The 24,511-nt window shown below is 47.8% G+C and overlaps 1 protein-coding gene across 1 annotated transcript in view; it reads right to left on the bottom strand.

Moving 5' to 3' along the window:
- Positions 1-856: 856 nt before the first annotated feature.
- Znf536 (zinc finger protein 536) overlaps positions 857-24,511 on the bottom strand; it is a 250,489-nt gene continuing 226,834 nt past the window's right edge. The window contains exon 4 of the mRNA XM_052179167.1: positions 857-1,101. Within this exon, the coding sequence (XP_052035127.1) occupies positions 857-1,101 (245 nt within the window). The remainder of the gene's footprint in view (positions 1,102-24,511) is intronic.

The following is a 24,511-nucleotide window of genomic DNA, read 5'->3' as shown; positions in this document are numbered from 1 at the left end:
AAAGAAAGAAAGAAAGAAAGAAAGAAAGAAAGAAAGAAAGAAAGAAAGAAAGAAAGAAAGAAAAAGAAAAAGAAACAAAGAGAAAAAAAGGAATGATTCATCAAAGCTGCAAAGGACATTTGTCTGCAGACACTTCCTGACCACTGAATCATCTGGCTGTGTGTGTGTGTGTGTGTGTGTGTGTGTGTGTGTGTGTGTGTGTGTGTGTGTGTGTTTAAGCACACTTTAGATTACCATCCTCTGCAGCACTGGTCAGGCCCGGCGCTCCCAGACTGCCTGCGGGGCGGCTAGGATTTCTCCCAGAGCATAGAGTGACACCATGTGAATTGATTTTCCCTGCAGTGACCGCCCCCGTCTGACTGGCACCTCAGCTTCCTCCCAGCTCCTCTCCTTTGGACAGTGGGCTAGGGACAGCAGCTGGTGTCAGATTGCAGAGGTGTTTTTAAGAACACAGGCCCTAAATTGCTAGAAAGTTATAAGTGTTGCTTTGTTGTTTGTTCTGTTTTTGTTTGCTTGCTTTAGTGTTTTTCTGGACAAAGATGACTTTTGGGTTAGAAGGATCTCCAGCTATCAGAGCTTGAGGGACACGGGGCCATTTCTAAAATCACTTTCTCCCGCCTGCGTTTCTTGGAAGTTCTTGTTACTGGGTAACAGTGTAGCAGCCGTGATCAAGGGCTGGGGGATTTTTTTTTTTTAATATATATATAGATAGATATCTTTTAAAATTCTTTTAAATGTTCTATACACTAGTGAGGGGTTGTACATGATTTTCCCCTTGGAATGCAGTTAGCAAACTGGTGAGCCCAGATGCATGATTTAAAACCGTAGAGAGGAGCTTCGCGGTGGGCAACTCTGCTCAGTTGCCCTCCTCCTGGCCTTTTCCTCTCTCATCCGTGAGCTCGGCAAAGCTCCCGGGCTTGACAACCGCAGCCTCCTCAAAATTCCCAGAAGCCTCTGAGTCGACCCTGGAACGTTTGAACCTGCGGTCGGGATACTGGCTGTTGTCAAAAGGCATTCGATGGACACAGAGGACATGAGTCTTCAGGTTCCCCTTCTGCGAGGCACTGTAGGGACAGTAGTGACACTGGAAAGGCCTGTGACCTGTGGGGGAAGGAAGGCAGCCTGTTAGACACATCAAGTGAGATTCAGACCTCCTCCCATTCTGACCAGAATTTTCAGTCTTGACTTTCCAGAACAAAGAACAGAAAACCATTCAATATCTAGAACCATTTCAATAAAGCTAAATGTTTACAGAACAAGAAATGAAGCAAACTATCCCATTTTTCACATTTACCTGCTGTATGCATGTATATGCACATACACACACCTGTGCCCTTAGACCTATGCACACATGCCACAGAGCACGTGCAGATATTAGAAGACCAGTATGGGAGCCCCTTGTCTCCTTTCGCCACGTGGGTTTCGGGAACTGACTCAGACTCTCTGACTTGGCCACAAGCATGCTTACCTGCTGAGCCATCACCAGCTCATGTCCCAGTTTTTTATTGACAGAACTCAAAACTTCACTTATGAATACTGAATTCTGATGTCAGGCGGCATGAAACAATCTTATGTAAGGTATACCCACCCACCTATCCTTGTTTTTTTTTTTTTTAATCTTTTTGTTTTTAAGTAAAAACCATTCTTAATTTACTGGTATATACAAAGAGAGAGAGAGAGAGAGAGAGAGAGAGAGAGACCACAAGCAAATTTGACCAGTTAACTACACACGGATGATGTCAGATATGTTTCTATAGTGCGTATCCATACTTAAGTCTTAGGGCACAGCCACTCCTGTTATACATCCTGAACTCTTTACTAATCTCAGGCCAAGCATGAGAAATGAATTGTTTGGAGGGTAAGGGAGACAGATGCCGAATAACCCTGCTTCAAGCAAAGCTATAAGGAATAACTGAACTGCACAGCTTTAGATGTTGGGAGGGTCAGTAAAGGTCAGCTCGAGCATCAAAAAAGCAATGTTTGGAGAGGGGATTGGAGAGATGGCTCAAGGATTAACAGAACTGAAGGCTAGCACTTCCAGAGGATCCTAGCTCTGTTTCCAGTATTGGAACTGGGCAGTTCAGAACCTCCTGTAACTCTACCTCCAGAGAATACAGCACCCTCTTCTGGCCTCTTCAGGCACTGCACTCACATGGCTCAGAGACATAGACACACACACAGACACACATATATTAATACTTAAATAATAATAATAATAAGTAGTGGGTAATTAATTAATAAAGAGTTCCACCTTGCCAGGCCTCTGCACCACTCCTTCCAAGTATCCAGTAAAGCATGACTCTTAAATTTCAATAGTTAACCAAATATCTTTATGTCTATAAAACTCCCAAGTTACATAATGCCAGTTTACAATGATAAAGTCTTATCCCAATTATCTAACCTCTCCAAAATGCTAGAAATATGTCTGAAGCTATCTGTATATCCGCGTCCCTTCTCGGCTAATCTTGTCTACTGAGCTTTTTCTCTCCACCCCTCACCTCTCTTAGCTCCTCCTCCTCTCTCCCCTCCAATCACTGACCTCTCACTCCCTCTCTCTCCACCCCTCACCTCTCTTAGCTCCTCCTCCTCTCTCCCCTCCAATCACTGACCTCTCACTGCCTCTCTCTCTGCCCCTCACCTCCTCCTCTTCTCTCCCCTCCAATCACTGACCTCTCACTGCCTCTCTCTCCACCCCTCACCTCTCTTAGCTTCTCCTCTTCTCTCCCCTCCAATCACTGACCTCTCACTGCCTCTCTCTCTGCCCCTCACCTCCTTTAGCTCCTCCTCCTCTCTCTCCTCCAATCACTGGCCTCTCACTGCCTCAATGTGAATGGATGGGAAATATCTTGCAACAGTTAGATTTTGAAATGAAATGAAAGTTTCCTAGAAGAACTCACATGTGGAGCTGCAGGGTTCTTAAGGAAGCCTTTTAATCCTGCAAGTTTGAGCTCTCTGCTCTGTGAAATGCTGTTAGTGCCTTCTGCCATCTTGAAAACTCAGTGTCTGCTTTGAGAAGGAACCATGGATCGAGTGTTGGTTGTTCCTCTCATGTCAGGAAGGTGTGGGTGTCTGCTCCCCAAAGCTCAGAAGCTGCACCACCCTGCTTCAGAGAGGATCCCAGGGCCCAGACTTATTTGCTTAAAAAAGTGAACCAGAAAGCAAGGGCACCAACCCCCCTCCCCCCCAAACAGGCAAAGAGCAGAGAGAATGTTTTCCTGCATCTAGCATGGAAATTGTTCTCTGTATTTCCAAGAAGCCTTTCTCTCATTTGCTCATTCTCTCTCCCTCTCCCCACCTCCCCTTCCTCTCTCTTTCTCTCCCCTTCCTTTCGCTTTCTTTTTTACACTGGGATTCTCTGTGTAACATGGGCTGGCTTTGAACTCCCTATTCTTCTGCTCCAGGCTCCCAGTGCTGCACCACACTGGCACATCTGCCCAAAGATACCATCTTGATTCTCTTGCCTCTTTGGATGGGTTTTGAATCCAGCTTTCCCCCACATAGCTCAGGCTATCAGGGAACTTTCTATACCCCTGCCTCTGTCTCCTGAGTGTTCTATCCTCCTGTCAGAGACCTGTGTCGCCTTGTCTGGCTCTTCTGTTTCTTTCTCAGTGGGCTTTGGCAGTGTGCTCTCCCCTTCTCTAAAGGCAAGGGGTCTCCAGGGCTAACTCCTCAGGCCTGAGGGCTCTTTCTTTAGCGTGTAAACCCAGTTGTAGTATGCAACAGCTCTTGTCTGTCCTGTGAACCAGGGAGTCTCAGAAGCATCCATACACTACCCACTTTCCAGCCTGTGCTACCAGAATACACACCATGTGGAGAAGATCAATCTGGTGTTTCTATGTCCCAGATCCTTGCTGGTACCAATCCCAAGAGGACTAGTCAGCACCCTCCTGGTTCTACCTGAGCGCCTTCCTAGGCTTGGCTCTTTCAGAACATCCCCTCTGGGTAACACCAGACAGCTCAAATTTCCGATATCTGCATCCTATCTGAACCCTCTCCTTCAAAGACAAGATCCATTTCACTGTGAAATGGATGCCCTGGGGAAAGGCCCCAGGTTCCCAGACTGGAGACTTAAACTCTCAACTTCCCCAGTGCCCCTAGCATACTCAAATCTTCCTGTTTCATCTGGCCTGGGTTTGAGAGAATGGCTATAAATCCTGGATAGAGTTTTTGCTGCTTTTTTTTCTATAGTTGTAGCAACACAAGGCTTCTAGGTAGCCAACTTTCCACCTGCAAGAGACATTCTGCAAAATCTTAAAACACAGGGAAAAAAATGCAGTTTGCCTTCTGCCCTTCCCAACGTGCTGCAAAGCAAGAATACAGAGAACCAGCAGTAGGACTGGCTCACCAGTGTGATGATTGCCGCCTGTGTTTCTGCCGCCTGGTTCTACCCTCGGGGCTTGGCCATCTTCCCATGGAAACAGAGAAGGCCCTGAGTGGGAGATGTGAGACTAGCATTGCTTCTTATTATTAGCATAAATTAATTACATAAGCTAATTGATTTCACGATGAGAATTTCATAGATGTGTATCCTATACTTTGATCATACTCTCTGACTATTAACCTCTCTTGTTCCCAACACCTCTGGCTGGTCAATGGTTTCGTTCTTATCCTCAGATACACCCCCTCTACGTTCATGTGAGACAGATACTACTGGAGATTTCCCCTGGTATGTGGGACACCCCTGTTCTTTAACATGCAGAATGTGAGGTCTAGACTGAGGGCTAAATCCTGATGTTACGTAGTGTGGATTTTTTGGTTCATACATTGTGAGCCCAGTACCTGGTGTGGCAACACCGAGAGGTGATGGCGTCTTGGTGAGCCAACGTCATATGGAATTTGGTCAGGTCACTGGGGATGCTGTCCTTGGAAAGGATTACTGGATCCTAGTCAGCTTCTGGGTGAGTGAGTTCTTCCCCGGAGTGTGAGTTCTTCCCATCAGCCATGATAGCACTCCTTCACAGATATATTCCTGCCAAATACTGTCCACGTTTCACTGTGTCGTGATATAGCTTGTGGCCTTTACAAGAGCCAAACCGAAGGCAGCCCTGTTCTCGTAGATCTCCAGAATGGTTAGTTAAGTAGACCTCTCTTCTTTATATAGTACTCAACCTTGAGAAGTTTGCTTTAGCAAAGGAAATCTGACTAAGATAGACATCGGAGTCCTTGGAGGAAACAACTGGAGAAGCCACAATGTGTCCACTTCTCCTCCCTTGTTGGGACCCTAAATAGGACCAAGCTGAGCATCAGTAAGGTTCAGCAGATTTTGGACAATAACACTGAGTGCCTAAACTCAACGACCCAATTCATGAAGCCACCATCCGTGCATACACTAAAGGTACGTCCAGCTCTCGCTGAAAAAATAAATGACCCATTTTATAAGTGGAAAGCTATGGAGCCAAAGAAAAATCAGCCTAGTATTTGTGCCTGTCAATACAGGAGCAATTGAAGACCCTCCCACAGCACTGGGGGGGAATGGGTCTGGGGGGGGCGGCTGGGCAGTTAAGAGTGAGCACTGCATCTGCAGAGAGGCTGCATACAATTCCCAGTTCCCAAGTCCAGCAACTCACAACTGCCCCTAATTCTAGCTCCATGGAAGATCTTACTCCCTCTTCTGGCCTTCAAAGGTACTGCACTCACATGCCTAAACCTGCACACATATAATTTAAAATAAATTTTTAATTAAAAAATAAAAGCAGAATTCAGGGGGAGGGGGAGATAACAGGAAACTTCAGAAACACATTAAAGTGTCACCCAAAGCTTCTTAGACTCTGGGTGACTCATATAGATCTGTAATCAAGTCACCGATATATTTAGTATCATTAATAGTTATTATTAAGGCATGAAACGTCTGGGGACAGAAGAAATTCAAATAATATGCCAATCATAATTTTAAAATGCAACGTGAAGTAACCCAGAGGCCATCAGACAGGCACACTGAGAAAACACTGACTCTGTTTACCAATCAGCCTCAGTCACCAAGACCTTCCGGAGTCTTCCACACATTGAGTATTTTGTTGAACGACCAACACCTTTCTTTGAATCATCTGTTGGTATTGCTAAAATCACCCCATTGAGGATCCCAGTCTCCAACCTCTGAATGCTACCTTCCTGTTAGCCCTGTCCCCTCAGAGGCCACGCCTCTTGAGCTAAGGCATGATACACAGAGCCTTGAATATCACCTCAATTTTCAGGGAGTAGATTTTCTCGTTGGCCAACTTGACACAAAAGCACTTAGTTCACTTTCCCCACCAATCAATTTTTTAAATATTCATCATGATTTGATCCTATGGTTACATTCCGAATCTTGATTTCTTGGTAGAGACAAGGATGATGGACGATTATTCTGGCAGATTCGGGTACTTCCGTGGTCAAACCATTATTGGATTGGTTTGCTTTTTTGAACGCCGGTGAAATGGAATCTGTTTGCAAATGCATCTGGAGCTCTGAATGCATTCGCTGGAGGGGGCAATCTGAGCAATACTAGAATTTCAAGAAGTCTAGGTCGTCCTACAGTCTTGTAAGTAGACATTTATAGATTATAATGATAGCAGCTTAAGACCCCCAACGGCATCACTCCATGGTTCTTTATAATCATTTTTGCACATTATCCTCGGAGTTGAACTCCATGGAAGTTTGGCCAAGAAGTCATATTGCCTCCACTGTACAGATGGGGAAGTTAAGACCCAGCCAACCTGAAAGATTTGCCTTCAGACCAAGTTCCCATACCAATGGGGCACCTTTACTGACAAAGATGAAATTGGTTCAGGCATCACAGGGACAGGGATGTCCCCCAGTTGCCTCACTATCCACAGTGAGATGGACGATTGGTCAACGTGCCCACAGAACTGTGGGAGACCACAAATAAGCTGGTGATTCTGGGGTCCACAGGTGTTCATGAGTTGCAGATAATGACTATCAATCTCTTTAAAGTACAGTTGAGTCCAACAGTTCTAAGCCTGAGAAGGGTCTGATCCATCAGTTCCCTCTAGACAGGCCGATCAAGATGGTGAGCATCTGATCCATCAGTTCCCACTAGACAGGCCGATCAAGGTGGTGAGCAATATCCATATTGGGGACGGCCTATGGTCAGGTACGAAAACCCAGAGCCCTTGGTCTAACATCCTCACTTTCTTTCTGATGTCTTCCTCCTCCATAGGAGTGGTCAGGTTTAGGTCTGGCAATGAGTTTAGAATCACATTACCACTTCCCACCTTGGTTTCTGGTTAACAGTTGAAGGAAGTGTCCTCTCTCTCTGATCTGGATCCATTGGCCAGATCCCCCAGTTCTGCATTCCCACAACCATGAAAGTGAGATGCTCCAAGTTCAGAAGAACCAATGGCGGTGGATGTGTGGCACGGAAATAAAGCTTGGTAAACACAGGTTGGGACTTGGTGAGCACAGGACCCCCTGCTACCCTCTTCTGAAGCTCCTGAAGGTAGCAGGACCAGAGAGAGCCTGAGTCCAAACAGCCTTGCAAGATAGTGCCGTTTGTTGTAGGACCAGTAGAGATTCATTGGGATAAGTCACCCAAGAAGCCATCTTTCCATCCCTCTCTCCCCTACTCCCAAGATTGCCATGCCCTGGCCATGTAGGATGACTCTCTAGTCTCCAACTGGTCTCCACTACTCCTTCCCTTGGGGCCTTGATACAGCCCTTGCCCACCATCCCAGTGTGGAATTCTTCCTTTTCTGCCTTCACCTTATCCTTCAGCATAGGATACCTCTACTTCTGTAATGACTTCCTGATTATTCCAACCCCACCATTGGTGGCTGTCAAACAGGTGACTTCAGTCCCACTCTTAGCATCAGTAGCTGAACAAGTGAAATGGCCATGCCTGCTCCTCTCAAGAAGACTGGTAACACCACGAGGACAGGGACCGTGAGATTTCACTGAGGAGGGATGCCTCATTGCTTGTTCTGACATTGCTGTTAGTCGCCACAGTGTGACGCAAGCTCATCACAGACGTCAGTATTTTTCTAGCAGAAGATATAAGTGAAACGCACAAGAGAAGAGACAGAGAGGAAGGGAGGGGAAGCACGGGACCACTGAGGAAAAAGAGCCATGCCTGAGGCCAGGACAGGGGCAGGGAGTGGATCAGTGGGGGATCCTAGAACAAGAAGAGGGTGGCTCAAGATGGCAGATGAGGAGGTATGACACTCACAGGGCACTGGGACATCATCTCATGGGGAAAAAGAGGTGGTGGCCAGGCCTTCCTAGTGCTTTGGCATTGCTGCAACCTCAGTCACCCCAGCCCTCACCGGCCAGAGTCGGAGCCCCACGCTGGAATGGTTCCAGATGCCCCCCACCCCTGTCAGCGCCCACCCTCCTCTCTGTACCTCTTGCTTTGAGGCCATCAACATTTCCCATCACTGCCACGCGAAAAGTAAGTACATCATACGTTAATTTGTATTGTCACTGCACTGTAGAGCCGCGGTAAAGAACACATTCATTTTTAATCCACTATGAATAATATATAAATATGTATACCGTGTGGAGGGTCAAGAGGGGTGATGAGAAAGCAAGCAGTACATTGTTTATAGTGAAAGTTGGGGAATGAGATATTTTTCTTACTTGCCACGATGGAAATAGCTATTCTTTCCCTACACCTAAGGGGGAGAGGAAAATGCCTGTCCTTGAGGGACCATCCATTAGTTACAGTCTGGCAATGGGCAGAGGCTTCAGAGAGCTGCGCCTTGGTGCTTCCACACCTTCTGAACTGATGACTTACTTCCCTTGGATGTAGGGCAGAGGATGAGGGTGGGGGTTGGTGGGTGGGTGGGTGATCGGGCCCGGTATTCAGTAATGACACACTCTTCAGAGCATGCGCGAAGAAGTCACCCTCATTGAGTGGTTCTCCAAAAGACAGAAAGGGGGAAAGGGTAACAGGAAGATGGCTTTCTCTTTCACAGTATACATGTCTGAGCCAAAGAGGGTTTTGGTTAAGCTGATGTTAAGCATATACTCATCTCTCTGACTGCTCTGGATGCTTCCGGCAAGTTCTTTTTGCCAGAGGATTCTTTATGAATATATTCCAGGAGGTGTTCCATAGACACAAGGAGAGTGTATAGTGTGTGTGTGTGTGTGTGTGTGTGTGTGAGAGAGAGAGAGAGAGAGAGAGAGAGAGAGAGAGAGAGAGAGACAGACAGACAGACAGACAGACAGACAGAGACAGAGAGACAGAGAGAAACAGAGAGAGAGAAAGAGAGAGACCTCATACGCATGGACACAAGTCCCATAGAGTTCTCCAGAAGACCATCATATCCTTGCACTGAGCACTTGGGACACTCCTGGAATATTGGCTCAAGAGAGACACTCATTCTTCAATGTGGCAGTTGGTCTTGAGTGTCAACCTGATGGACTGAGAGACAGGAAGATTAGCTAGCATGCCTCTGGGCATGTCTTTGAAGAGATTTCCAGCTCCAATTAGACAGTGAGTAGTCTGACTTAATCAGCGGTTGAAATCACTGATGGATTCATGACTCCACTAGAGGCGAGCAGGGCTTCCTAGAAGGAAAATGAAAGTGGAGAAGTGTCCTCCCCCAGGGACTCGTCTGGCCCCTTCTGTGACTGCCCTGCTCTGCTTCCTGTCCGCTATGAGGTGAACGCCTGGACTCTACAATGCCATCCCTGTGTGATGTCTTCAAACTGTGAGCCAAAATAAATCACTCTTCCTTTAGGGTCTCTCGGGTACTTTGGTCACAGCTACATCTGAGTAAGAGCATCCACAAACAGTTGGCTCCAAGACAGTCTCCCACTGTGAGCTCTAAAATCTGTCAACATGGAAGCTATTCACACCCTTCCTCTTTCCCCCTTCCTTCTTTCTCTATCTCTTTTGGCGGCGGCAGCTGCTGCTGCTGCTGCTGCTGCTGCTGCTGCTGCTGCTGCTGCTGCTGCTATGGTGGCAGCGGTGGCAGCGCCCGGCAGAGGCAGCAGAGGAGGCAGTGAGACAGGCTCTATCTATATAGCCTGGGCTGGGCTCCAACATAACGCCTCATGATTATAAGCATGTATATACCTTACTTGCCACATATTTCTAATCATGTCTGGATTATTATGAGCACCTGCCATTCTCACAGTTCTGTCAACAGCACCCATAAGGGGTGGCCCTCAACCATCTAGAACTCCAAGGTCAGAGGTTCTGATACCCCTCTGCTGGCCTCCACGTGCACTATCCTCACATGAACACACCCACGTGCACACATAATTAAAATAAGATGAGTCTTTAAGAAATAAGGGACATAATGAAAGTGGTGAGTGAACGGCTGTTACACTCTATCGTTTGGAGCAGGGCAGGCAGGCAGGAGAGACCTGCACTCTGTGTTCACCACAGACAAGATCGTCAAAGGACGGACTACACAATAATAAGTGAGACGCCACGTGGACAACCGCGTTCAAGAGAGCCTGGAAGACAGACAAGTTGGAGGGCGTATCCACACACCACTTGGCTTGCACGGCTCCTTCATGGTACTCACAGTGTACTTAAAGAACACATCTTGGTTTGTGATACTATACAGAATTTCACCCCTTATGTTCAGTCAACCTGCAGATGTGTGGCTAGCCAGCCTGAACATCCAAGTCACCGCATTTCCATCCTGCACCCTCACCACGTGCTGTTTTCTAAAGGGAGCAAGGCTGGAGTGGGGAAAAGCAGCCCTCACAGCCATCTCACACGGGGCGAAAGGCTTGGGAAGAGCTGCCTCCCATGGGCTGGGCACTAAGAAGGCTGATGGTAATACAGGGACATCTAAGCCAAAGCCCACTGGACTCCCAGCAAACGACATTTTGCACAACACATGTTCATAAAGCAGGAGACTGGCTTTACCTACGGAACCAACCAGGATAGGTTAGACTATCAGCCCCTGGAAGCCCAAGTGCCTGTGCCTGGGGGAAAGCCACGGGGCAGAGCACTAACTGCAGGTTCAAGGACAGGTCTGGCCTTTGAGGTGGTGGTCTGGTTTTCCCTGGGTGTCTCAGTCTTCCTATTCTGCTTCTCTAAGCTCACAGCCTTGACCCCGATGTTGTAGGGTGTGAGGGTCCTTGTCTAGAACCCCTAGAAGATTCTTGTTCCAAGTTCAGATCCGGCAGGGCAATGAGGCTGCTCAACTTACACAAGCAGGGACCTCCCAGAAGCGCTGCTTCCTTGGTTGCATATATTACACTTCCTAAATTCCCCCCCTGATTCTGAGTAGGTGAGAATGTTCCAATCAGGTATGTAATTCATGTTTTCCATTTTCAAAAAAAAATATTCTTTCATCTAATCAAAGACGCTAAAACACTTTGGAATAGTACAAATAATTTCAGGTTTTAAATTCCAAGTGATTTGGGTTTTAATTTAAAAGGCTACTCAAAGGCATATTCATTTTGAAAGTGGAGTCTTATCCAGGTGGTAACTTACCAGCAACATCACTGAGAGATCATATTTAGCTTAATATACAGACAGACTATGGGTGTGTTATATAAAGTATCCCTGAATATATTTTTAGCATGCTCCTACAGATCTTCTATGGTGTTTATCAACCAAGAGGGTCTAGAAAGGTTGCTCTCTAATGCCATTCTCAACAAAATGTTCTGGGAGGGGGAAGGAGAAGGTGGAGGAGACCTCGCTGTCTTGGTGAGGTCACAGTCCCAAAGATTCCCCAATTCCCCACATCACAGCATCTGTGACCAAGAGTTCAAAGTCAGGCCTGTGAGGTGGCATTTCAGAGTCACACGGTAACAAGCCCTTTGGAGAAGTGGCTGATTCTACAAGGGCTGGAGAATACACAAGATGATCCCAGAACATTTGGCGCTGTGAAATAAATTGTTGCTTTTTAAAGCCTCCATTAAAAGGTGCATGAGGGCGTCTCAAAACAGCGTGGAGCCAGAAGGAGCCCCGAAGGCTCAAACGCAGAACGTTTTCAACAACAAAGTAAATAATATCGCCCCAAATCATAGCCTAATGTATAAAATAAATATCCACAAGTCACACTGACATAAATGATTGAATCAGTAAATATGTAGGGAAGGATCTGCAAATGCGTATCGCAAATAATTCATGTAGACATTGACTACTTAGGGAGGCAGAGGCAGGGTCCCATCCTGAGGTGTAGGGTATCTGGCACATGGAGGGGAGCAGTGTTACTTTGCAGATGAGTCCTGCCTTAGCCAGGTGCTCAAGGTCACAGTGACAGGTATCCTTGATCAGGTACAAGAAGGACACTCTGGGTTTGTCATCTTTCTTCCCCAAACCCAGAGCTCCAGTCTAAACATGAGGAATTACAGCCAAGGGACATCTTACAAGGCACAGTCAAGGTGATCACAGACAGAAGATCCTGAGACCTCGCAGCTCAGAAGCGTGGGGGACATATGACAACTCATGCCAATGCTACCTCCAGAATGAGTTCTCTGAGCAGAGCGTGGGCATCAAGTAAAAGCCAAGGCAGTCTGAGTAAAAGACCAGCTGACTTAACAGCAGTGTATCAATATTGGTTCATTGCTTGTGATGAATGTAATCCAGTAATGTATAAGACATTCAGGATAGAAGGATCTGGCCAAGAGACCCATGCATCTCCTCACTACCTGTGCATATGTTTTGTTGATCTAAATCTGTACTAAAATAAAATAGACTCACTTTCAAAGTTCTCTTACATACCGCCTATCATTACTGGATGATGAAACCTAGAGCTAATGTTCCGTAGCAGGAAAATCCCAACACCTGACTTCAGGCAAAGACCACAGCTAAACGGTATGGTCCTGGTGTAAGGTGCCAGCCGGTAGGGCTGGTAGAGATGGCTCAGGGATTAAGAGCACTACTCTTGCACGGAATACAGGTTGGGTTTCCAGCACATCTGGTATCTCCCGATCTGATACCCTCTGGTCTCCAGGCACACCTGCACAAACATATACTCAGGCACAAACACATACAAATAATAGAAACGAGTATAGGATAATAAGCCTGGCAGGTGGCTTGCAAATTACCCTGATAAGACACACTTGATGGGGGAAAAAGGGGGGGGGGGCATCACACCCCCCTTCCCCAGACCTACTACCAAGGGTCAGAGGAGGAATCAGCATTGAGCCCTGGTAGTTTTGATTACTGAATCTAAGTGGTTAAAAGTGGAGGCTCTCAAGTCATAGCCAGACCTTGTTTGACTGGGTCTGAGTGTACCTTTGAGAAGCTGTTTCATCCTCTGTATCTCAGGGGTGTAAAAGGGGCATTATAATACTGACAAAAGATAAGACACTGGTTGGATTGTAATTTGGGTGGACTGAGAGAAAGTCAGTAAGACATTTAGCGTGTGGCTCAGGACGGGGACTCTGAGACTCTGAAGATGCCTGCTTGGCCAGGGATACCAAGCCCGAGACAGAACTCAGCTTTGGCTGTGTAGTTGGAGCTGAACTGACCCTGTAGCTTAGGGTGCAGGCTGGGAAGAGCTCCAACAGGAAGAGCTACAGAAAAGGGTCTTTGGTTGGTGGGGACTTTGCCAGGCACAGTCTCCAAGAGTCCATACCTCCCTGCCCACATTGCAAGCAACCCTGGACACTGCAAGGGCTCCCTGCCATGCCCCCTTCTCCTTCACACTCCCCCCTTCCTGTTCTTTGCCGTCTTCCCAGGCAGCTTTAACTCCCACGCCCAGACCACTCCCTGTGGTTCCAAGTCACAGCACATTTATTTGTTTGCCTCGGGCAGCCATGGTCTGTGGAGCCACCAGCCAGCCTGGGTGGTCAGCCTGCCGGCGGCATGTGCTCCACAGCCACTATTGATCTGGGATCTTAAATCATCCCCGGATTTTATGAAAACATTTACGTTTATCATTAAATAACCTTCAAAGGGTCGATGAACTTACTTTCTTTTTCTTTTTCTTTTTTTTTTTTTTGAAGATTTTCAGATGTGTAATATAATAATACTCTAATGAGACTCTGGGTTTGTCTCTGGGCAAGTGCATTTAATACTGAGGGGATTGCTAAGAGAGGCCACAGGAAGGAGACATCAGCCTCAGGGTGAAGTGCACCCCAGGAGTGGGGCAGCTGGCAGCTTCCACACCTGGCAGGACATTTTGCTGTCTGTAGCATGTGGGGGCGTGTACACTGTGCTAAGCATTTTGGAGATTCACAACCTTAGGATAAAAAAAGAGAGAGAGATTCATAGCTATGTGCTATGACTCAAACACAGCTACGTTTGTTGTTCTTATATTTTTTTTAATATATTGATTTCAAGATATTAAACAAAATAAAAGCATTATTCAGAAGGCAAAACTGAGAGCAATTTCTAACATCAGCAGCTGTAACACCTGCTAGTCGTACCAATCTCTCGGCCTTCGGGATGCTGAGCTGACAGGGTTACCCAAGACCCTGGGCAAACAGAAGGAAATCCTGAGAGGTGCCAACAGACAGCCCTGTGCTGGGCAAATCTCGCTAAAGAACCACCAAGACAACAGGACCAACTCTCTCTTTCACACACACACACACACACACACACACACACACACACACACACACAAACTGATTTCATAGGAAAATGTGTTTTTCCAGTTTCCCCGGAGAAGTCAGGAGGCAGCAGATAGCGCCTGCCCCTGCCACTCCTGGAATGGCCTGGCTGGCTGGCACCCTCTCACCCTGTGTGTGCCCATCCAGCCTCTGCCAGCATCGAGGCCCTGTGTACAAGCACAGCCTTACCTTGTAGTGAGTGGGTGGGAGGGGTGAGGGCCTTACAGCCATTTCTGCCCCAGATGGGCCTCATTCCTGTGCACGCCCAGTGAAATAAGCAAGCGGTGGTCGTGGCCTACTCCCTGGCTTCCTGTTTTCCATTGTGTCTCTGAAAATGAACACACGAGCTCTTCCTTCTAGTTCCTGGTTTGCGGTAGCGTTTAAATGCGGGAGGGTGGGACCAATATGGTAAGGTGGCTGTGCCCAGGGTGTGCTGTGCATTGTATCCCATTGGAAAGACAGTGGTCAGAGGGAGGGGATAGCTCTAACACAGGAAATAAAACGGCAGTCTACCGCAAGTTGTTCTCCGAGGTTATCTGTGAGAATCCACGACTTGCACACAACACTCCTCAAAGCTAGCATGTTTCCTGCAGGGTAGGGGTTGCTATGGATGGCCCCTCTCTAAAAAACTGGGGCAGAAGTAGTCACATTCTGCCAGGTGTGGTGCCATTCTAGGTACTGAGGTCAGAGCGTGTGCGAGAGAAGCACAGACACCCCTTCCCATAAAGGAATCGGTGTCTGCTCGTCATCCACACCCAGGGCCTTCATCCTCAGAGATGCTCGGACAGGATATTTTGAAAGCTGCATCCTCTTAACCTGTTCATTTCCCTGCAACTAGTTCTGGAACAATAGGAAATGATGAAGAAAAAAGACAGGAACATAGAGTTTCAGACTGCTGGCTGCTACTGTGGTGGCATGCCTATGAGTGAATGAATGAATGAATGAATGATGTCCACAGGAGAGGTAGCTATCCCCCCAAGCTCTCTTTCATGGAGTCACAAAAGAAATGCAATCCTTTTCTTCTCTTTTCTTCCCCCTAATAAAAGGCTCTTTCTAAAAATCAAAGGTGTCAGACTTTGCGCTCTCTTGCTGCTGTGACCCAGAAGAGGGCTGAGGAAGGACAGATGTCGGCATCCAGCTGCAATGAAGCATGCAAAAGTTTCTCTCTAATCCACTTCTCTCTCTGTAGTCACGTAAACCAAAACAAATGGGCGTGGCTTTACATTAGGGCGGCAGGGTGGGGGCGGGCGGGACCCAGAGCCGCAGCAGTAGGACTTCCATTGCATAATGCAGCCTCCTCCATGCCATCTTGCTATGATTTTCCTTCTGCAGAGGGGGAAAAAAAATCTCCCTATAGCGAGAAAGGGTTCCTCTATGCAGGGCATCCAGAGGGTCAGCTCCTGTGCCCTTTGGTCCCATACAAGATGACATTTCCCAACGGGGCAGTTGTAAAAAGTGTCCTTCGCGCAGGGAGACCGCAGAACAAACACCCACACGCAGGTACACACAAGCACCCAGTGACACACACATCACACACCAACACCCTGCTAAACTAACAGGATCGGTTTAATCACCAGCACCGTCGTTTTCAACTACTTGAATAAATCCAGGGGAATTATAAACGAAGCCCGTGTGTAATTAAAGTGAGGGTTGTTAGACTCTTCATTTAATAAAACACTTGAAAAGAAAAGCCCTGGTAGGTCTCACAATGCCGGGGGAAGCAGAAGGGGAGGGGTACGCGCGCGTGCACACACACATGAGCGCGTAGGCGAGAGAGGCCGGCCTCTTTAGCGTGTAGCTGCGCCCACCTTGTGAACCCATTCCCCTTTCAATCTTGTAAGGAGCTGGGAGGGCGAGGCTCCGGTCTGGGGCTCTGTCACCGCCAGCAGTTGTAACAGCTGCGAAGCGCTCGTTTCAGTGCAGGCGGCAAGGAGAGATGTGACGGATTTCGCCCATGGCAGAATGGCGTTCCGTTTCTGGCCCTTCAGGCAAAAACAGTAAAAGAAAATTCGAGATTTCCCCCCTTAAACTTCCCACAACAACCTCAGCAGAACCACATGACTCGCCTTCTACAATCTTCCCTGGTGTGCTCAATGCTACTTTGGCAGGGACTCAGAATTACTGTTACATAAATTCCATCTGATGCCAGAGCGACCATCTGTGAGAGGGAGCTGCTTCACCTACGTCTGCCTGCAAAGCCACTCTCCCCGAGACAAGGGAGAAGGGGGAAAAGAATTTGATTAATTTGCAGAATGCTTGTGATTTGCTCATATACTATTATAACTCCTCATCAGCACATGACAAATCCCCAGCCCTGGGTGCAGGCACCCGTTTGATTCCAGCAGTGTCTTGCGTCGACACCTGACAGACTGCGGAGCTTCTAATGACTTTCAGATGCTTACAAACAGTAATTCCATCTTCAGAATAAAAAAAGGGAGGAAAAAAAATCCATAGGAAGAAAAGAGGAGAGAACTTCTTCCTCTGGCACATTTCCTTCCTGGGTCTCAACGTGATTTAACTGCGAGGGTGGCTGCAGCTTCTGAAAGGGGGCCCTCCCAGGCATTGCCACAGCTTACGGCCACGCTGCACATAGAAACAAAGACTCCCCCACCCCCGATTCTGGATGTCAAGTCAGCAGAGGCCACACTCCGGTGATGCCAGCCGGTGCCCAGGTGCCAGCCAAGGCTAAGACAGGGCGCTCTCTCCCGGCTTCTGCATTTCAGAACCCTGTTCGTTTTGTCTGCTTTTAACACACCGATCATCTCTCAGCTTCTACACATACATCTGTGTGGTGCTGACTGCAGTTTGGTTCCCGCCTTCTCCCCCCCCCCCCCCGCCCCCGCCTCTTCTTTGCTTTTAAAACTCTGATTATGCCTCCAAACCTCTGCCTCTGTGCTTGATTGCCTGTTTTAGATTAGAGATTTTTAGCCAGGAGACAAAGACTTCAGAATGCACATTAGTCCTGTGTATGAGGACCCACAGAAGGAAAAGCGATAAAACGCAACGTGCCATCTGTCCACAAACAATAACCTGTGTGTTTGGAGGCTCACAAATTACTTAGCACAGAACCTTCCCAAATTACAGAGCCTTGAGACAGAGCAGAGCTGTGAGCGAGACCCTCTTTGATGTCCTTCGGTATTTCCCACCCCCTCACGCTCGCCCCCCCACCCCCACAAATTGATTGCTAACAGTTGAGGAATGTCTCCGTGACTAGTAGATTTTTATTATCTGCATCTTCCTGGTTACATTTGGCCTGGGACCCCAGAAGGCGTGGCTCCCACCACCGCCCCCCCCCCCCAGCTGCAGCTGCTTGGGACAAGGGGCCCAGATGCAGTCTGTCTCCTGCTTGTTGTTGTGAGCTTTGGGTGGGTGGGGGGTGAGGAGGGGGTGGGACGGGGGAGGTTGTCTTCTGAGTGGGTCTCCATTTGATACAGAAAGATCCCAACAAACTCTGTCTGCTCAGAAAGCCAGACAGCTGGCTCTGCTCGGGGAAAAATAGTCAAGGTTTTGTTGGTGACACTGTTGGTCTGTTCAAATCGTCCTCCTGCCCACTGCCAGCCTTCTCTCCAGAAACATTGATACCAGTCCCTGTTCTGACTCTAAGAAACAACCTCAGGAGCCCCCAGGCCATCAAAAACTCATAATGGTTAGTCAGAATCTGAGGTTCAGCTAGAAAACGCCTTATGAAATGATTTAGTAAAATGGAAGGCAAAGAAAGAACACGCACTGCTAAAGTGGGAGAGGATTTCTGTTTGTGGCCGGCTTGCAGGTTAACTGGCACTGCGTGCCTTTTGTTTGTAGGACACGGCAGCTGTCCTGACGCCATGACTCTGCTGCTGTCTCAACCTGTGTGTGGCTCCCACGTGGCCAATCCTCCCAGTTCCCGGAAGTGGAAACTGAGGTTCCCAGAGAGTCTGGTGAAAGCAAAGGTGTGACGGCTGACTCCTGAAACTAGGCAATGGCCTTGGGCCACAGATGAATCCCTGGGTCCTGGTTTAAAGATAAGACCTGAAGGCAGCGGGTGGGATTGGTGGCATCCTGTGGAAAACGCCCTGTGGTTGCTAGGAACAACCAGGCATGGGTGGACACTGCAGATGTAAACCTGTGTGTCTTAACAGAGCTTCCAGATAGACATATCATTACACATGTGCACACACAGACACACATACACACACACACACAGATAACATGAACTATTATCTTCATGAAGCCCTGTTCCCAGACTCTCTTCAGGATTGAGATTCAAGATTCCAAGTCTGCTCCGGGCAGGGGGTCTTCTTGCCTCTATTCAGGGGCTCAGTCTTACAGGAACATACAACCCTTGCTCGACTGTCCAGCAAAACCAGGCACCGGGTAGATGGCGGTGATCAGGTAGAGATCCTATTTCAGGAGTCCTGGAGGTCCTGAGAATGAACTAGTTTTCATGGTAGATTCTCAAACCTGAAGTCAATAGGGACAAACTTTAAGTAAGGTTTGGCTGGAATGCACTGGGGTGGGAGCCACTTAAGTTCAAAGAAATGGCTATTTATTTGTTTTTACTATGCAATGCCAAATGGTGAGCCACATTGCCATTCCCCGTATTCCAATGACTTTCTGATTCCAATAATGAAACCAGTTCTGTGTTTTTCAGTCTCGAATCATAGACAAGGACATCCTATGTTTTTTTTTAATTCTGTCATTGCTACGGTCACTGTCTTCATTTACATTTGGCCCCAGGTTTATAGTTAGCCAATTCCACATGTTATACAAAAAGCGGTGGAGAAGGAACTTCCGGGAGCCTCTGCTGGCCAGAGGACAGCATCTCATCTCTACTGTCTGTCCATATTCTATCCTGGAACTCACTATAGATCTCAGTCTTGAAGTCTTAATCCTCCTGCCTCAGCTGCCTGCTCTTGGAGATAAAAGGCGCACACATACATATGTTGCTTAGATTTTAATTCTTTGATATATTTTTGATGTGGGTCTGACTATGTGGCCAGGGCTACCCCCCCCCAAAGAGTCTCCTGTCTCAGCCTCCTGAGTGTTGGGATGATAGGGTGTATCTCCACACTGAGTTATCATTTAAAATATAAAAGCGTGTCTAGGTACAATTCAAGCTCTAGCTTGTTTGTGTTCCGTTGTTACAACAGTGACCTTTCCCAAGATGGGCGAGCTTTCCTAAGCCCCTCCTCTCCACACAGGAGCCTTGAAAAGGAGAGGCTCCCCAAGTATTCTTCCAATGGGGAGGGGCACTCTCTGTTAAGATGTGTCAGGAAGCAGGTGTTGGGACAGGTTGGTCTATCTCACTCTCCCATCCCAAAGAGGCGTGCTTTCAGGTTTCAAGATCCAGTTTTGGACACAAACCCTTATCTCATGGGAGCTTTATAGTCCGATGAAATCTGGCAATCACTGCCAACCCCAGCAGGCAGGTGGCGACAATAGGACCCTGACTTTGGTGTTGGGGCAGATATCCCCGAGCCCAGCAGACAGTGGTTTCCTCCAAGCCTCCATTTTCCTCACCTACAAAGAGGCTGAGGTGTTCTCTTTCTCAAAATGAGTAGCTGGGCCCCCCTGGGGTAATGGCCGTCACTAGAGTCAGAGAATCTGGGGCAGCAGCATCTACCATCTGGATTATAAATGTCAACCACTGGTATTCAAGAAAGGCCGTTGTCCTAAAGGCTCTGGTTGCCTTCTCTCCAGCCAGTCCTCAGAGGAAGAAACGCCCCTCTGTTCCGGAGCCTGCAGTGTGGGATGCTGGAGGGAGGGTCTCAGACCCCGAGGTCATCTCGACCCTAGCACCCAAAAGTCAGAGCTGTCCTTTAGCCTCACACATGACATCACCCTCTTCAGATCCATATTTAAGGCAGATGAATATTGAAATCCATCAGTGTAAAGTGGGGGGGGGGGGTGTTGGAGTCTAAGCAAGGAAATTGAAGGCACCCGAGTAGGAGCATTTGATGCACCTACCCTAACTGCCTTTTGATAGAGCGTTTTACTACACACTTGGTATTATGGTTCCATAATGTATAAGTGTGTATACTGTAAGATGTATAAAAAGTGGCTGTGGTTGTCAATATGCATTTACGTGCTGTGTTAAGAGTGTCTTGTAAAAATCTCTCAGGATATAATGATCATGTGTCACTGAATGAGTGATTCTACTTTAGAAGATTGGGGATGCAGTGGGTGGGGGGGGGAGGCTACATTTTCAGCCCTAAGGAGTTTTGGTAGATAGAACAGCCCCAAATCAGCTGACATTTTAAAAAGTCCCTTGACACTCTGAACAAAGAGTCTTCCGACAAACACTTTCCTCAAAGCACAAAGTCAAAACTACACACAAAAGCCAAATGTATAAATCCCCAAATCTAAGCTCATATGGTGAGCGGGAGATGTTGGGGTGCTAGTGCTGGCACACCAGAGCCACTGTGGGTGCTGATTCTATAGACACTGTGGGGCTCACAGTACAGCCTGTAACAGGGGGGGCAGCAGGGGGGGGGGGCTGTGCTGACGCAGAAAGCCAATCTGCAAGCACCTTGTCCCGCAAATGAATTTTATAGTCAGCCTTCTTATTCTGCTGCTTTCAGTCTTCCTGGCAGCCATAAGTGTATTGTTGTTACTCTATTTAAAAAAAAAAAAAGAAGAAGAAGAAGAAGAAGAAGAAGAAGAAGAAAAAGAAGAAAATACTGTGTAAAATGTTACCGGCTTTCTATACACATGATAAAAATCAATCTTTTGCTTCCAGTCTGTTAAATGAAATAGCATGTCCCCAAAAAACACAAGAAGTGTCAGTGTCTGAAAAAAAAAATACGAATAAAAGTAAAAAAAAAAAAAAACCAAAACAAAACAAAATCCCAAAGGTCAGAATAAAACACAAAGCAGCCCCTGTAAAACTAAGAATAGATACGAATGCTTGCATGCATTCGATATAGCATGCGTCCTCAAAATGCCTCACCAGAATGCTTGCTGGAGTCCCGATCTGTGGTGTCTTTTGGGAGTTTGCGAAGCCTTCCTGATTCCCAAGATATAGACATTGCACCCTTTGACAGGAAATAGACCTTTTGAATTGAGCTGATAAGTTGGCGTGAATGTGCCCTTGGATTCTACTAAAGAATAGGTTATTTGTGTGGGATCTATCACTCATAGATCGACTTCTTAGTCAACTAATAACAGATTTAGCTACTCTTTTCCCTTTTACGTGACAAAAGCTTTATCAACAGACCGTATTTAAATAAATTGTGCAAACTAAATTCCTACTTAAAGAACAGATATCTTCCCACGTCTAATGTGACAGACATGAGGCTGATCTGAAGCCACACCCCATCCAGGAAGGAGGGAGACCCCTGGCATAGGCAGGGCTGAAATCCATCAAAGTTCAGATTTGCCTTGAAAGCTGGACTTGGAGATGCGGCAATCTGCGATTTATTTAATTTTAATTAAATTTTGTTTCACATCCTGTTTTGCGAGTCAGCAAAGATGGGTTTTGTTTGCCAAGAGAGGGGGATGACACAGAAGGAGAGGCTCCCTGTCCAGCGTGGATCAGAGGTGTGTGAGGCTGGCCTAGCTCACCAAAGCCTTTCTCCAGAGCGCAGGACTGTGTCTGCAGAGCCTGTCTGGCCCTCAGTATCGCAGCCCCGCTATCTCCTCACTGAAGGGCCTATTTGTCTGCTTTAAGTGAAATCACTCAATTCTCAAAAGTCAGTGGAGGGCTGTGGAAGGGGGAGGGTTCCGATAGGCTACTCCAAATAAGTTCCATTAATCAAAAGACACAGTGTAATGTAACTAATATTTTACAATTAGGGAAGCCAAGATGCGACTAAAAGCCATCTATCTCTCTTATACCACATGATCATCGATTCATAATCGGAGACTGAGAGTTGCACAAAGATGCATTTACCGGGTGGGGGGAGCCGGGGGGAGGGCTGGCCTGAGCCGAGATAATGAACGCGCTGAGGGCTCACGGCGCTGAAGGCTGAGAAGGGATGACAGAGAGGCTCAATGCTGACGGATGACATGAAGACACCAGCAGATACCTGACAGCCCGCGGGAGCCTCTGTGCTCTTCCCCCTGCATTATGATCCTCAATTATCCTGGTAAGGCACTAAGGGAGGAGGCCGGCTGGGCCCGTGGTCATCAGCGCTGGGCCGACTTTACCACGCTGCCACTGTGCCAGGGAGCAACCCTGCGAACGCCACTCTGAGGGTCTATAGCTTCCTTTACCAAGGCTTACGGGCACACAGGGCGACAACGGGGATGCCCGGTTCGCCATCTGTTTTGTAATAAAAATTCCCAACTCTTCAAAGAGGCTCTTTTTTTTCCTTTACTGCCATCTTCAGGGAAAAGGAAGAGTTGGTTCTTCCCCACCACCACCGGGGGGGGGGGGGGGGGGAGAAGAAAGAAAAGTGAAGAGTGGATTCCTGGGGGGTGGTAGGGGAGGCTGGTCTCTGTGAAATGAGCCTGTTGGGGACAGCTCATACTCCTGAAATGATCCTCTCAGAGCTCCCCCAGTGAATAATGTGGGGTGTGCCATCCGGGATCTAAATGCAGGAGCTGAGAAGCGAGACTGTGCCAGAGGAAGGTTCAGAACCCTTCAGTGAGCAGGGGCTGGGGGCACAGAAATAACAGCAAAGAGGACAAACTTTCCCTGGCTTGTGCTTCAGCGCATGCGCATGCGCGGCCACCTGCTAGGGCCCCCGCGGTCCCATATAGGTTCCTATCCTGCCCTGCAGTTTCTTTGTAAAAAGACACACAGTTGGTCTCGTGGAGCGAGTCTTTAGAAGACAAAGGAGAGCAGTGCTACAGGAGCTGCAGAAATGTGACATCTTAGAAAGAATGTTGAGGTGGCAGGGCAGGTGGCAAGGTGGTTAGGGCTCTGGGCCTCAGTGAAGACCAAGAACTACAGTGGAGGCCCCATGCACGGGGCTCAGCATCCTGCAACCTTTGCCACCCTGGGGCAGGGCGCTATTTCTTTAAAATACAATACCACAGTGACGTATTTATATAAGAAAAGCAAATCCATATTGAAGCCAGAGATCTGAGGAGTCATTTCTATGACATTTGTGGGGTTTTTGTTTGGTTTGGTTTTTCAGTCATGACGTGGCTAACAAATGCCTTAGTACCCTGCCTGTCTCTTCCCCCTTTTCCGACCATCTCAGAGTGGTCCCCATGCCCAGTCTGAAAAGAGACAGGCTGCAGAGAATGCCGGGACTTTGTATACAATCTCACTCGGACATACACTAATGAGAGAGCTCCCTGTTGGAAGAGTCCCTCTGCCCCTGCGTCCTTGCCCTACAGAAACACCCAGCAGCTCAGAAGAGGCTAAGAGAGGGCATGGGACACCGCTTCTTGTTCCTTCTGAATCACCGTTCTCTGTCATTCTGTCCCTAGGGGACGGTGACTGACACATAGGCAGAGAATCCAGGGACCCCGGGGACCCACCTGGAGTGGTTTGCTCAATTCTTTGTTGCACCTTAATGAAGCTCCCCCACCCCAAATTTACCTAAACGTGGTAAGGATAAGCAGCCTTTGACACCCCAAGAGAGGTGCTGAGTCCAAAGTAAATCAATTTTTCTGGTTCGGCATAGCTGTAATTGAGACACCCATTCAAAGACCGTGTAACCCACTGAATCCTGCACTGAAGCCAGAATGGCTATAACAGGTTAGGTTTGATTGTCCCAGACACAAACAGGGCACCGTTCTGTCTGCCCTTGGGGTGAATGAGAGCAGGGAGCTAGTGAGCCCACAGTCAGGTCCTGGCTGCCTCAGGTGCCTACCCACCATCAATCAGTCTCCTCCGTGGCATCGTCACGAATGACATCTGAACCCTGTAGGTAAAACAACGGAACCAAGTGGACAAGATAAAACACGAAGGCCGGCAATGCCAGAGCTGAGCGTGGGCTCTCATTGTCACCCCGGGGCCTCTAAAACGGAACGGAAGTGAGAACCCGGAATCTTCAGATAAGTTGAATGTGTTTGCCAGAACCTCTCTTATCCGGAACCCACTGGAAACCCAGCCCATTGTCTCCAGAAGCAGTTTGCGCTTCAAGACACTGGTATCATAGGCGTGGGTGGT

This window comes from Apodemus sylvaticus, chromosome 1, assembly GCF_947179515.1.
Source record: "Apodemus sylvaticus chromosome 1, mApoSyl1.1, whole genome shotgun sequence".
Classification (NCBI taxonomy): Eukaryota; Metazoa; Chordata; class Mammalia; order Rodentia; family Muridae; genus Apodemus; species Apodemus sylvaticus.
This window is presented reverse-complemented; position numbering and strand designations above follow the sequence as displayed.